This window comes from Sturnus vulgaris, chromosome 1 (genome assembly GCF_052056855.1).
Source record: "Sturnus vulgaris isolate bStuVul1 chromosome 1, bStuVul1.hap1, whole genome shotgun sequence".
Lineage (NCBI taxonomy): Eukaryota > Metazoa > Chordata > Aves > Passeriformes > Sturnidae > Sturnus > Sturnus vulgaris.
In genome coordinates this window covers 95,047,513-95,060,765 of record NC_142243.1, presented here as the reverse complement: position 1 = coordinate 95,060,765, position 13,253 = coordinate 95,047,513, and the positions used below count along the sequence as shown (strand labels likewise).

The 13,253-nt window shown below is 36.5% G+C and overlaps 1 protein-coding gene across 5 annotated transcripts in view; it reads left to right on the top strand.

Moving 5' to 3' along the window:
• ANKS6 (ankyrin repeat and sterile alpha motif domain containing 6) overlaps positions 1–12,549 on the top strand; it is a 40,053-nt gene extending 27,504 nt beyond the window's left edge. Inside the window, exons 13-19 of one of the 5 annotated variants that reach the window (XR_015806302.1) lie at positions 923–1,039; positions 2,924–2,991; positions 4,260–4,376; positions 5,265–5,361; positions 6,794–7,165; positions 10,730–10,775; positions 10,974–12,549. Coding sequence is in view for 2 of the 5 variants with exons in the window: in XM_088171894.1 (XP_088028020.1) it covers positions 923–1,039; positions 2,924–2,991; positions 4,260–4,376; positions 5,265–5,361; positions 10,730–10,775; positions 10,974–10,989 (461 nt within the window). In the remaining 3 variants the exon portion in view is untranslated. Of the gene's footprint in view, positions 1–922; positions 1,040–2,923; positions 2,992–4,259; positions 4,377–5,264; positions 5,362–6,735; positions 7,166–10,729 lie in introns of all 5 variants that reach the window. The other 4 variants (XR_001403021.2, XR_001403022.2, XM_088171894.1 and 1 more) reach the window with 4 other exon arrangements.
• Positions 12,550–13,253: the final 704 nt, after the last annotated feature.

Genomic DNA, 13,253 nt, shown 5'->3' with positions numbered 1-13,253 from the left:
GCTGTAGTGCATTAATTTTTCTAAATTGCAAAAATGAACTTATTACAACCTCTTTTTAGCTTAAACTCATAAGAAAGAGTGATAATGTTATTGCTTTTCCAGTAAGAGTAATAATTTTTTAATTAGACTTTCAGGTCTAAATTATAACTTTTAAAAAGTCATTTTACTGCATTGGAAACTGAATATCAATAACTTTTTCTCTTGTAAATATCTCAAAAAAAGTGAAGAAAATAACATGACTCAGAACCTTTCAAATAAGAAATGGAGGCACTTTGTACTATTTTTGTTTTTCCTGAAATTGTCTCTATTGATTTTGGTTTATTTTTACATATGCCATCATTAAGACTGTAATTCCATTTGACACTGAATACAGGTGATACTTTACCTCTCTCCTCTTCTCATGGCTTAGCTGTAACATATTCTAGTGGCTGCTGGAGCAAATCCTTTCACATTTAGTACAATGTTATAATGATGTCTTGATAACCTAAGAGTTGCTGATTTAGAGATGCATAAAAGGAGAATTCACTGTTGGATAATGAGGTGAATTCTCCAAGCCATCAGCTGCTCTCCCAGTGAAGGTCAGTTTTGTGTGCACTAATGCCAGGATACTGAGAGTGCCCTTGTAGCAGAGAAATGGTTATTTATCAGAAGCTCAAGTAGCTCTGGGTTCATTGTCTTGGTAAACTTTTGTAGGTAAGTGCTCCTTTAATTCAAGGGCTTCTCTTATTCGGATTTGATTCAGCAGCAGCGGTACAAATGCTGATATGCTGAGCAGTAATCAGAAGAATAAATACAGAAGGTCTGCAGTATTAACTTTTCTTTCAAGTGAACTTAAATGAGTAAGAAAATTGATCTGCATTGACTGTTACTGTGAAGGAACAGTAGGCAGCAGCGTTCAAAGGTGTTCTTTGTTTCTTTTTAGGCAACCACTTGGTGGACCATCAACAGCTTGGGCCTCTTCTGAGAGCCAGTGATGTAGAGAATCATGAAAGACAAAACCATATGAAAGTAAAAGAAGGCTCTGAAAACTTGGAGAAAGGTAATCATCCCTTACAACTATAGAATAGTATAAAAGGAGGTGCTAAATAGGATTAACAGGGCAAAAGCAGTAAGAGCTCCAAGAACCTTAGCTTGCTCCAGGGATGGAGGTTAGGAGACAAGGTAACTTAGAGCAAATGAGAGTGGTAAAGCAAAGGACAAACATGTTAAGCAAGAATTGTAAAACTGAGATGCTTCAGGTTTTGTTCAGCTTTAGTGTAATAATGCAAGAACTGGAAGAGGGGTCGAGGAAGAGAAAACATGAAGGGCCTACACCTGAAAGTGTTCTTTATGTGTGAAAGGTGTTTGGTGTTACAGTGGTTTATGACAGTAAGACTGAGCTCAGATGCCCTGAAAGTTTCTTCCCACATCATGGCATACAGTTCTAAGCACACCAGCATGATGAAACATGAGAAGGGTAACTAATAACCTATAAGAAGAAAATGTTAATAATATATCTAAACGTCTTCTAATGTAAATTCTGTTTTCTTTCTCTAAGATGATATTTTTCATCAAACAGTGTGAAGAAGTTCCCACAATACATTTTTCAAACTGATTACTTTTTCCTGTGGATTAATGTCAAGAGACTAAAACTTTTAGTCTGAGACCATGTCAACTTTTGCAAATCATATTAGGCATACCAAGTTAGTTGAACTTAAAGTAAAAAAATCAACAAAACCCTGGCAGAAAAGAAGACTCAGCTAGAATTTTTCTCTTCAGTTGTCTGTGGACTCTGCTATGTAAAGAAGTAGTCTTCCAAAACAGTACACAGAAGTGTGTTTATCTCAAGATACTTGATGTCTTTTGAGAAGCTTACAGTATGAGATACTTTTTCGTGTTTCTAGTGATGATGAAATAAAAGGGAAAGTCAAAAGACAAAGAAGTGAGATAAATAAAAGCAAAGTATATTTGCTAATAGGTTAGTAATGTCTTTTAAAATGGAAGTGGGTTTATACGCAGAATATGAAATATGGTTTTGTTTTATAATGTAATAATTCATGTTCTTCATTTTGACTCTGACTTCTTAGTATAACTGACCACTTAAGTACTTAAAGGGGAAAAGCAGTTAATTAGTTGTGACAGCGAAGTAATAAAAAGAAAACTTTAGCTGAGAGAGGTAGTGTGTAATTAAGAGGTAATATCAGGTTATTCTCTAAGTGTACTTATGCTTTTTAGCTAATCACATTTTAAATGTGTGGGAAGAGTCACTGTCAGGTCTTGCAGCATTTAATTTCCTTAGACTTTGAGAGGAAGGACAATATTCATTGCTCTTAGCCTTGAAAGGTAAGCTTGTAAAACTTAAATTCTGTCCAGTTTTTGTCTTAGCTGGACTTCAGCTGTCTGTGTTCAAGATGGCTGGATGTTGGGCACGTAAGGAGAAGAGGGTTCAGAAAGACCTGTGTTGTATCAACGTTTTGAATGAACAGGTGTATGGTCGCTTGCTCTACACTTTGCCTTCCTGAATGATGACATAGAAATACACCTTTCAGTTCCTTGCCTGCTTGAGGAATTTTGCTGTCTAACCTGCACAATCTGGATCAACCTGCTTGCATCTGGGGGCAAGCACCTGCATTTTAGGCCATTGAAGTGCCTTAGTTGTCCTTGCTGGTTTGGTTTTGTAAGTTCCTTTTAATGAGGTAGAAAGGGCAATACAACGGCGTTTATCCTAGCAAGGTAAGACTAGATGGAATTACAGTATATATAAGTAGGTGAGAGCAGAGTAAGCCAATATTTCAATTTCTGACGGAGAATAAATGTCTTACCATAAATGACTATGGGAAATATAGGCTTTAATATTTATTTTCAGTTTATAATGCTGAGATTATTACAATTTTTTCTAATCTATGGGGTTGATTTCTTTTTTTTTTTTTTTCTGTTGTTACAGATGAGCTGACTGGCATCCTTAAAAAATTGTCACTTGAGAAATATCAACCTATATTTGAGGAACAGGAGGTATGTATTTTCTAAAAGATCTTTTTTTTACTGCTTTAATGAAAGTAGGGTATAGCATGTTGCATCAGATTTGTGGTCCAGAATCAAGTTCTAAAGCTCTTCCTGGTTGCAGAGAGAACCTTGAAACATGGACCAAGTGATATTTGTAGCATTCTCCAGAATACTGCAAATAGCAGGACTTCTTACACTTAACCTACAACTTTTGTATACATAGGGTTTTTTTTTTCCTCTCTATTGTTACACTCTGCTTCTTCTGTATATGTCTATATCCGATATGGCTAAGCAGTTCATAGGACATACTGTGTCATCCCTAGAATCACAGCTGGAACCTCATTTTTAGGAGAACAGCAGGGTGTGAGTCACCAAGATGGCTGCTCTGTCTTCATTTGCTCTGCATAAGCAATAGGAGAATTAAATTGGGGAGCATAGGCATTGTGGTAGATGAGAGCTGTGACATTGACTTTCTGAAGTATGCAATAAAAGGAAATGTTGCTGAAAATAAGTAAAATTAATACATTATGATGTTGAAGGCAGTATCAGATGTGAGCAAATACTGTGTGTTTATTTGGTCAAAGAAAAGGGTAGTAAATGGACACGCACTAAGTTGACATTGCTACAGAGCTCAAAATTCAGCACAAGCCCTGACAATTTAGCTGCATCAAAATATGTTGGGTTATTATTATTCCCCTGCATGATAAGCAAGGGAGCATTGTGTAGAAATTAATATGCTTAGTGTGTGAAGGTTACATCAATATTAAAAGTTTTAGATATTTGTTCTTATCACAGCCTTATGGATATGTTGCTATAATAAAAACTGATACATGAACAAAACCTAGGTTTTTCTCAGGAGACACTGGAAAAGTAAGCACAATATTCTGAAATTCCAAAAATACTTAGGAGGAAAGGGTGAAAAAGAGAGAGAAACCTTAGCTTTTTCAAGTAGCTGCTACTGTAGGCCGAGGAGTTTCTGTGGAGACCATATATTCTGTAATAGAACTTGATGGTAAAAAACTATAAATCCATTTATATTTTAGATGTACTATCATGATTAGTTGAATGTTTAACAGCAGATTACAGGCTTTGCAACAGAGTGGTAAAGTGTGTGTACTGGTAATCCATTAAAAATTCTTTTTCCACAGTATTTACATTAAGTCTATACAATTTAAAAAAAACAACAAACCACTTTTAACCCGTAGTAATGAATCTTTGCATAGGTAAATTTGTCTTACCTTTTTTCATTAATTTCTTTTTTTTTTTTTAATATTCAGGTGGATATGGAAGCTTTCCTCACACTTACTGATGGTGATCTGAAAGAGCTGGGTATTAAAACGGATGGATCAAGGCAGCAAATTTTGGCAGCTATTTCTGAACTGAATGCAGGAAAGGTACATTTTTAAGTACTGTACTTAGTAAATTATTTAAAGGATTTTTATATAATTAATTCAGCATAAATTTTGAAATTCATTTGTGGATGTTAGAAAAGCTACATTAATTTTTTCCAAAGTGTTTAATGTATTTGATTAGTGAAAAGTCTTCCTTTGGGCACTTCCTGTTCTCTTTCAATAACTCTTTCCTAGTCCATGAACAAGCTACTTGTAAACATGAGCAATATTGCAGTTTCTGAATATTAATTTCAGCAGTGGTAAAAAGAATCATATGGCTGCAATAGTGCAGCTAGAGAATGCAGTATAAGAGGAAAGGTATCTTTTGATTAATGTAACAGGTTTTGATTCCTCTGTGATGAGGTGAATAGCGCTTCTCTCATTTCTTACACTTTTATTGCCTTGGAATTTTATGTTGGCATAAACAAATTTACTAAGAATGGTGTACAGTAAACAGTGCTCTTGTCAGAGTTATTTTTTATTGGAACATGTCTCTGATTAGGCTTGCCGATGCTTCTCAGCAGCTTTTTTAGATTTGAGGTCCATTCACTCTCTGATAATGGAAGTTCAGACAAATGAAACACAATTTCCCTAAGTCAAGATCAACAGTAGTGATGACGCGAAAAATTGGGGGAGGTGGATGATATTCCATACTAAGATATGCCACAAAGATGGGAAGAAAATAATGAAAATGTTTCTATTGTTGTGTGGTAGTTTAAGGAAAAGATTACTAGAATGTTTTCTATATATGTCTGTAAGGTGAAGATATATTATTATTTCTAATAGTATACTGAACATATACACATATTTGCACATTTGTTGTGTACTCTTAATAAATTCATATTTTAAACAGAAATTTATACCTTATTTTATTTTATTGTTCTTTCACAGGGTCGAGAGAGACAGATTTTACAAGAAACTATACACAACTTCCACTCTTCCTTTGAGAGTAGTGTTAGTAACACACGACCACCAGGTCATTCCCAATGTAAGTAGCACCTGAAATTAATTGAAAAATTACTTACAGGTTGAATCACAGAATCACAAAATCAGTTAGGTTGGAAAACACCTCTGAGATCATAGAGCCCAACCTGTGACCAAACACCGGCATGCCAACCAGACCGTGGCACTAAATGCCACGTCCAGTCTTTTCTTAAACAACTCCAGGGATGGTGACTCCATCATCTCCCTGGGCAGCCCATTCCAGTGTCTAATCACTCTTTCTGTGAAAGAAGTCTTCCTAATGTCCAAATGTATGGATATTTTATTTAATACTGGCTGGAAGACAGAATGTGACAGACAAGCCAGTTAGCTGCTTTCCTGACTAATGATATGTGTCTCTTGCTGAGACTGTAAAGAAGATTTCAGCATAAAAAGTAGAGGTATCTGTAAGATGCTTATACACTCTTCATTACTGTCTGAAATAAGGATAAGATTTTTGCATTACTAAACACAGAAAATGGCTGTAAGTATAGCAAACCAGTGTATACAGTATACTGCCTCTAGTGTTTATATGTATATATGTAGCATCTGTGGGAGGTGTTCCTGTATGATACATAATTAACTTTTGCATTCTCTTTATAGGAGACACTTTAGTATGATTAGGTAGAATAAATATATTCAAGATTTACAATTTAGCATAATGGTTTATACAGTTATGTTAATGATATATTTATATATGTATGCATTTAGTTATTTTGCATAGGTAGTATTTTTATATGATTATTTATATTGGTTTCTTTGGAATACATGTATTCCAAGCACCAGTGTTAGCTGCTAGCCAAGCTGGAGAAAGTGCCTTTTAAAGTGTACTGTTGGTAACCAAGGTGTTACCAAAAAGGAAGATGTTGCTGACCTGTAATAATTGAATACATTTCCTACACTCTCAGATATAAAAACTGCAAATCTCTGTCCTGCCAGCCACCTGAAACAAAGGCAGATACTCATCTCTTTTTCCAGATTAAAGCACAGGGCATAACCTATTCCCACATGTACTTTTGTATCCATGTTTTAGTAGAAACAACAAAAGCCATTGAATAGTCTTGAGAAGTTCATGTTAAAAGTGCTTCTTCTTCAATTGTTTATTTTGCTGCTTTCATCCACTCACGAAATAATTCAGGTAGTGTGTGCTTTAGGAAACCTTAATAATGAGCTGGTCCCAGTTGTTCCAATCTCAGTCAATCTGCATTTCACTAGATATGTGAAAGCAGGTGCTAACTGTTACCTACTGATGTCTTGGGGTAAACTGGGAATTGCTGGGGTAGTTAGTGAATGTGGGTTACTTCCAGTGTTCTGTGTAGTCTGCTTGGCTGAAAGCCCTGTCAGGTGTCCCTGTATGCATTGTGCAACTTTCCATTCTCAGCATAGTCAGCATGGATGTCACTTGGTAACATCCCAGAGCTGAAGAGCCTCTTCTGTAGGTATTACTAGGTGAGCAGAAGCTGTTTGGGATTTGATTACATGGTGCAGAGAACTGGAATTACTCAAGAACCAAAGAAGCATAGAGGTGTAATCTCCACCATATCTCCAAGCAACTTGCTGAACTTAAGTGTCTTGAAGACATCAAAGGACAAGAATGATGGCTCAGAGTTGGGGAGAACATCTTTTTGTAAGAATGGAGGCAACAGTTACTCCTGTTGAGCTTTTGACAAGATACTGCAAGAAGGCTGCCATCAGAAATCTGTCTTTTGGGTTTTTGTGTGAGAGCTCCATGATACAGATTTGACTGTGAAACAGAAGCACTAACAGAGAAGAGGAAGAGAACATGTAGCTAAAAGGAGTTTCTGCACCAGGTAAGCTGCTTTTTATTGTAAAAAGTAGCCGTGGAATCCTTATTCAGTCTCTGGAACTTGAAGTATTTTCCAGGAATGTGTAATATTTTAGGGCATAAGAGCAGCTGTACCAAGTCAGATCCAAGGTCCATACTGTTGTGTTCAACTTTTTCATCCAGTCTCATCTGACACTGATATGAAGAGCTGCTTACTTTCATTTGCTGTGAACTTGCCATGTCCTGACTTTTTTTGCTTCATCGTACTGGATCGGAAGAGCAGTTGTTTCCTCTTCACTGCCTCTTCAGTGCCTCCATGCCACTGATGATTTTACAGATCACTGTGATACTCTTCTTCATTCATTTTTTTTTCCAAGGGGAAGGCTTATAGGCTGCTTTATCATTCCATATACCATAGTTTTTCTAAACTCTTTTCCTTGCTATTACCTTTTCAGACTTGGGAGATACCAGCCTAGTTTACAGTATTCAATATGTATCCATATTGTGGATTTATATGACAGATTGATGTTTGTTTTTCAGTTGTGTTCTCTGCTTTCCATTCTCTTGCCCTTTCCTAGTTATTTCTGGTACTCTACTGTGTTGGCTATAATTGAAGACTGAATTGGTATTAATTTGAATTACCTCTTACAACCCAGCTGATCTACTGAGTTTGAGCTCACAGCCTATAATTTTATATAAACACACATACATCTTCTTTTCCATTTGCCTTATTTCATATTACTTCATATTTATCTTCACCAACTTTTGTCGCGATCTTATTGTTTCATCACAGATGTCACATGAAGTCTTTTTGCCAGTCTTCTGTTTACCTTTCTTTTTATTTACATGGATAACTTAGGAATGCTTGTCCCTTCACTCCATATGTCTTTCAAAATCATATATTGAATATACTCTTCATATCCTGAATATCCTCATGCAGATCCCTATGAAATACTAGTGGTGAACCTCTCTACTATGGAAAAATTCACTATTTACTTCAACCTCTGTCCTCTGCCTCCCTAACAGATTATTTATCCACACAAGAAATTTTATTTTTTATCCTGTGGGTTCCTTATTATCTTAAGGGCTAGCCTTGAACCTTGTGAAATGCCTTGTCAAAATCCAAGCATCAAATGGACCTCTTATCTACAAGACTGTTGGCACCTTCAAGGAATTCTAGTAGGTTGGTGAGGCAGGACTTCTAAAATCCCTCTTGATTGTTTTCCACAAAATTTCAGATTGTTACAGTTTTTACTAATCTGGTTGGTATTAATGTCCATCTCAGTGGTCTCTGTTTCCCTACATTCCCTGTTGAGCCATTAAAAATACTTACATCACTGTTATCACATCTCAGTTATGTGACAATTTAATCAACAACCTGTGCTCTGTACCCAGCAGTACAGCTGCTTAATCCTTCTGCTTCTCTAGGACATCTGCCTTAGAAATTCGCTATTACTTACTTTGTGTATTTGTTTTATATTCTTTTTTGCTACTACTTCATGTTAAGATATCTTGGACTCCCACATAAAGAAGGTTTCCAAAAGGGAATACTTCCTCCCCACCCCATGTCAGGGACACCAGGTTAGGCTGTGTGAATTCCATGCTCCAGTCCTTGCCTGACCTGCATAAGGCAGAGCAGTGTAAATGATTCAGAGGTTGCTGGACCTGTAAGCCATTAGGTTTGGAGGCACTGTGAATTCTGAATAGGCCAACAGTGGTTGCATGGGGAGTGTTACCTCTGTCTCTTTCTTTAATGGAAATTAATTGGTAATTTTTAGAAAATTGTGATAAAATTATTCATTTCAAGAGTGAACATTTTGGCAGTTTTTGATACTTTGGTAGTTTGGCTACTATTGCATCTTAGAAGATTGACAATGCACCTGGTCCTTGATAAGAGAAACTACTGGGAAGATACTGCTTCTTTATAACCCAGTGTCCAGCAAACACAGAACTACTGTGCTGCTTCACCATTTAGAGCAGATGACCAGCCTGTGGAGGCATGAGGCAAAATGACTGCTCTGAGGAATAAAATGCTCCTCCTTTGTCTGGATTCCAGCTTCAGAGAAATAGTGGCAGCATGAAGTCCAGCTTTCTGAGAAAATGGGATTTAACGAATAGTATTATCCCAGGAAAAGTTACTGTTCATGGTTTAAGGTGACCTTTTGTTTACATGATTCTGGTAAAACAGCAAATTGGACTTTCTGAATGCCTAATTGCCAGGACTAATGGTTTAGTTTATTTTGGGGGGCTGTGTCAAGATTCATGCTCCCATTAACTGAGTGCAATCAAGAGGTTGAACAGATCTGGCAGTGGTCTGCAGGTTAATTGAAATAAATGACACCAAAGAAGACAGAGTTGCATTTCAACACAAACTTGCCAAATCAGAAGTGGAAAGCTGAAAAAAGGTCATATGGATTCTTACCAAAAAAAAAAAAAAAAAAAAAAAAAAAAAAAAAAAAAAAAAAAAAGGGGGGGGGGGGAGGGGGAAGAAAAGCAGCTGAAATAATTTCCACCAGAAGAGCAGACATAAAATTCTATATGCTAGTTATAATAGATATGTAAGGAAGTGTTAAATCCTCTGATGAAAACGGAAACACTTCCTGCAAGTTCCCTTGCCTGTTTATGGCTTGCAACAGAATTTGCCTTTTCTACAAAAATGACATGAAAAACACCGGAGAAGAAAACACTCAGAAGGACACAACCTTTTCCTGGTAGGACATTTCTTAAACTCATTATGAAAAAAACCCGTTAAGATTGGTTGGAGGTAAAGCTAACTACCAGTTAACTTAGTTTGCCTTCTAATGCCAAGTTTATTCAAATGTTTGAAAGAAAAAGATGACCTTGTCACTTGGTAGAGGCATCTAGCTGCTCTCCCCGATCTAAACAACACTCCTGATAGGTGGGAAGAAAAAAGAAAATCCAAACATGGTAGGGGCAATGAACAAAAGCAGGACATCAATATCAAAAGAATAAATTGAATACTTTCCAGACAAAAGTTTAAATGAAGAGTAGTAGCTATGCCTGTGATGAAAAAAGAATATGATGCCATTCAGTCTGTAGTTAGTGGAAATTCTGGTCTTCCGGTTTCTCTTTACATACTATAATATGTTATATATATTGATAGATACGTACGTATCTGCAGATACAGAGTTGTGTGTGTATTTACACTTCATTTCTGGATTCAGACTCAAAAATATCAAGTAGATATTATATAGAGGAGGGAGTTAGAGATTGAAAAGAGAGAAGTAAAAATAGGAGCAAAATCAATACAGACTTACATATAAAAATCATACAGGATTCAGGTAATCACTTAATGGAAAGGTGCACATTGAGAAAAGAGAGATACTTGAAACTTTGTGGCAATAGGTGACCTTTTCACAAATGAGTTTGACTTTTTATACCTTCTCCTTGCAGGAGATGGCTTAAGATGAGTAAAATGAATTACAGGATCAAACTGTTAGATACTGCTATAACAAGTACATTGGGAAATACGGGCCTATTTCCAGTAGTTGTGGAATTGCTCTCTAGTTTACGGCTATGTGTCATGCTGGTTGCAGTTTTTCAGACTTCTTTTTTTTCCCTCTTACAGCTCCTGGCTGCTCTTTAAAACCACAAGAAGCTGTTTCTTCTAAAAGGTAGCTACTGGAACAAAAGTGATTGGGGTTTTTTTATGGTGAAGTTTGGCATCTGACTAAGTAAATCCATACAAATGAAAATTTGAAAAGTTAGTCCTGACTACACTGACATAGGATTTTCTGCAGTAACATGTTTAAAATACAGAATCCACAGAAAGTCAAAGAAAATAATAAAGAGATTGCTCTTCTTAAATCCAGACCACTGATGCCTTGAACAATTCAACACTTGGGTTGAACTATAGAAGCAAAGTCAGAAGAGCAGGAAGAATGGATGAACATGCAAGAAGATGGATGTTTCATTCCATTCTTACCTATGGATGAAGAACCCATAGGAGACCTATGGGGCACAGTCAAGAGTAACAAAAGCATAGAAGAAGACAAGAAGGCCACCACAAATTGTGACACCTTCTGCATGGGGAAATACATAAACTGAATATGCCTCTTGATTGAATACAGATAAAGGAGTTCAGATGGAAAATGTAATGATTTCATGGGAAGAAATATAAAGAAGTAGTGCTGCATTCTTCAATAACCAAGATATACTTTATCTATTCAATATTATGAGGTTACAACAGCAGTAAAAGTAAAAACAAAATACCTATTTGTAAAAAACAGCACTTTATTTGAGGAAATGCATAATCTGTCACCAATATTTAAACAGAAAGAATGTTAAAATATTTTATATTGCTCACTTTTTTTTGAGAATAAAACCAAATATGTGATATTGGCTGGGGATTTTGTGTAGTAACACTAGCATATCCTTAAAAATACATTTTTATAGCTTGATTTTGTAGCAGTTTTGAAACGAAAGTTACAGTAATTAGAAGTAGAAATAATTTTCTGCTTAGCAAATACCATTTTTATTAAGCAGTTAAAATGCACATCATCAGGAATTAAAATACAAGTCATCAGAAGCCTCTGACACTCTATCTTTCTGAAGACTCAACTACAGCAGGTAAAGGCAAGAAGATCTTGGAGCTCCAATTACCTGAGTGCTCTCAGTACATAACCAAAGATTTTACATTTTTCCATGCTCCTCACTGTAATGACAGCTCATGGCTGCTTTTTCTGCCTTTGAGAGGAGGTAAGTTTGAGACAGAGTCCTGCACTGTGTGTTTGTGTGTCAGGGCTGGCATGGACAGCTCTTTAAACTCCACTGTAGGCAGCAGAGGTCTGGTCGGTACCATCACCGGGGCCTCAAAACCCCGTATCTCACTGGGCTCGACCAGAAGTTTGATTCAGTTGTCCAGGCTCCACTGGCATTTGCCAGGCCCTAAGGAATCCAAAGCGCCCAGAAGGAATGCCAGACATGACACTACATGAGGGTTATGATCAGGTTGTTCATTGCAGCCACTTGGACAAAGAGCCCATTCAGAGATGGAGACTGTTACTGCATTGACTTGTCTTGATTTGTCACACACTTTCAAAGGTGAGAGCTTTTTTTTGGTCCTGTTTGCTGTTCATTTTCTGTGTCCTCCTTTTCCATTTAAATGAAAATGTTTGTTTGCAAATTTTGCTTACCTCATAATGAAAAGTGATACCCTCTGGGTTTTACCAAAGAAGGAAAACTTACAAAAACCAGTTCTTGTTATGATTCAGTCTAGCATTATAGACTTAACTAATATAATGTAGTTATTAACCTAAGATTTTGTTGAGGAGTAATGTTATTTTGCAAGAAGCTTTTGTAAGTTTCTTTGAATTTAATTTTCTTTTCCTGCACTTTGAGTACTAATGAAGATCAGATTTTAAATAAAGATACTTTCTTATCTGGAAATGATTCAAGCAGTCATCTATAGTATTTCTCATGCTTCAGCAAATGCCTTAGAAGCCAGGTACCTTCTCAAGGGAATAACTTTGGTTTCCAGAGTGAAGGGGAACATAAGAGTTCATGCAAAGAGATTTCTTTAATACTGAGATCAGCTTAATTTACAGTTGCTTGGCTTGTCTGACTCTGACACTAATAGCCTCAAACTTGCCACTTTATTTTATTTCAAAGCCCTCTTGGCAGTACAAAGGTACATTTAGTGGGAACAGGCTTTGTCCATTAAAACCAAAAGTTCGTGTGCTATATTTAAAGCTCATTTGGAACACTTAATTTCCAGTCTCTCAGAAGTTTGTATTATGGAAATAAACTGTTAATGCAATGTCCTTAAAGTGTCACAGCAAGGAATTGTTTCAAAGCAATTTTTGCCACTTGTCATTCACAGCATTCCAGTGTGCATTAAAACTTAATGGAGTTAACACGCAGTCATAAAAACAACAGCAAACAGATATTTGAAGTATGATTGCCATATTCCCAGCATTGCACCTATAGGATTTTAATTGGCCTCTTTTCAGAGTTTTTATGTGTAAGTATGTACAACACTCTCAAAATAGGTCTGTCTAGTGGGATATCAGGGCTGTTGGCAGAGGGGTAATGCTGTACTGGAGCAGGGTACTTAAAGGTGATAAAGGCTCATGTGAGTGTTGGAAAGCAGG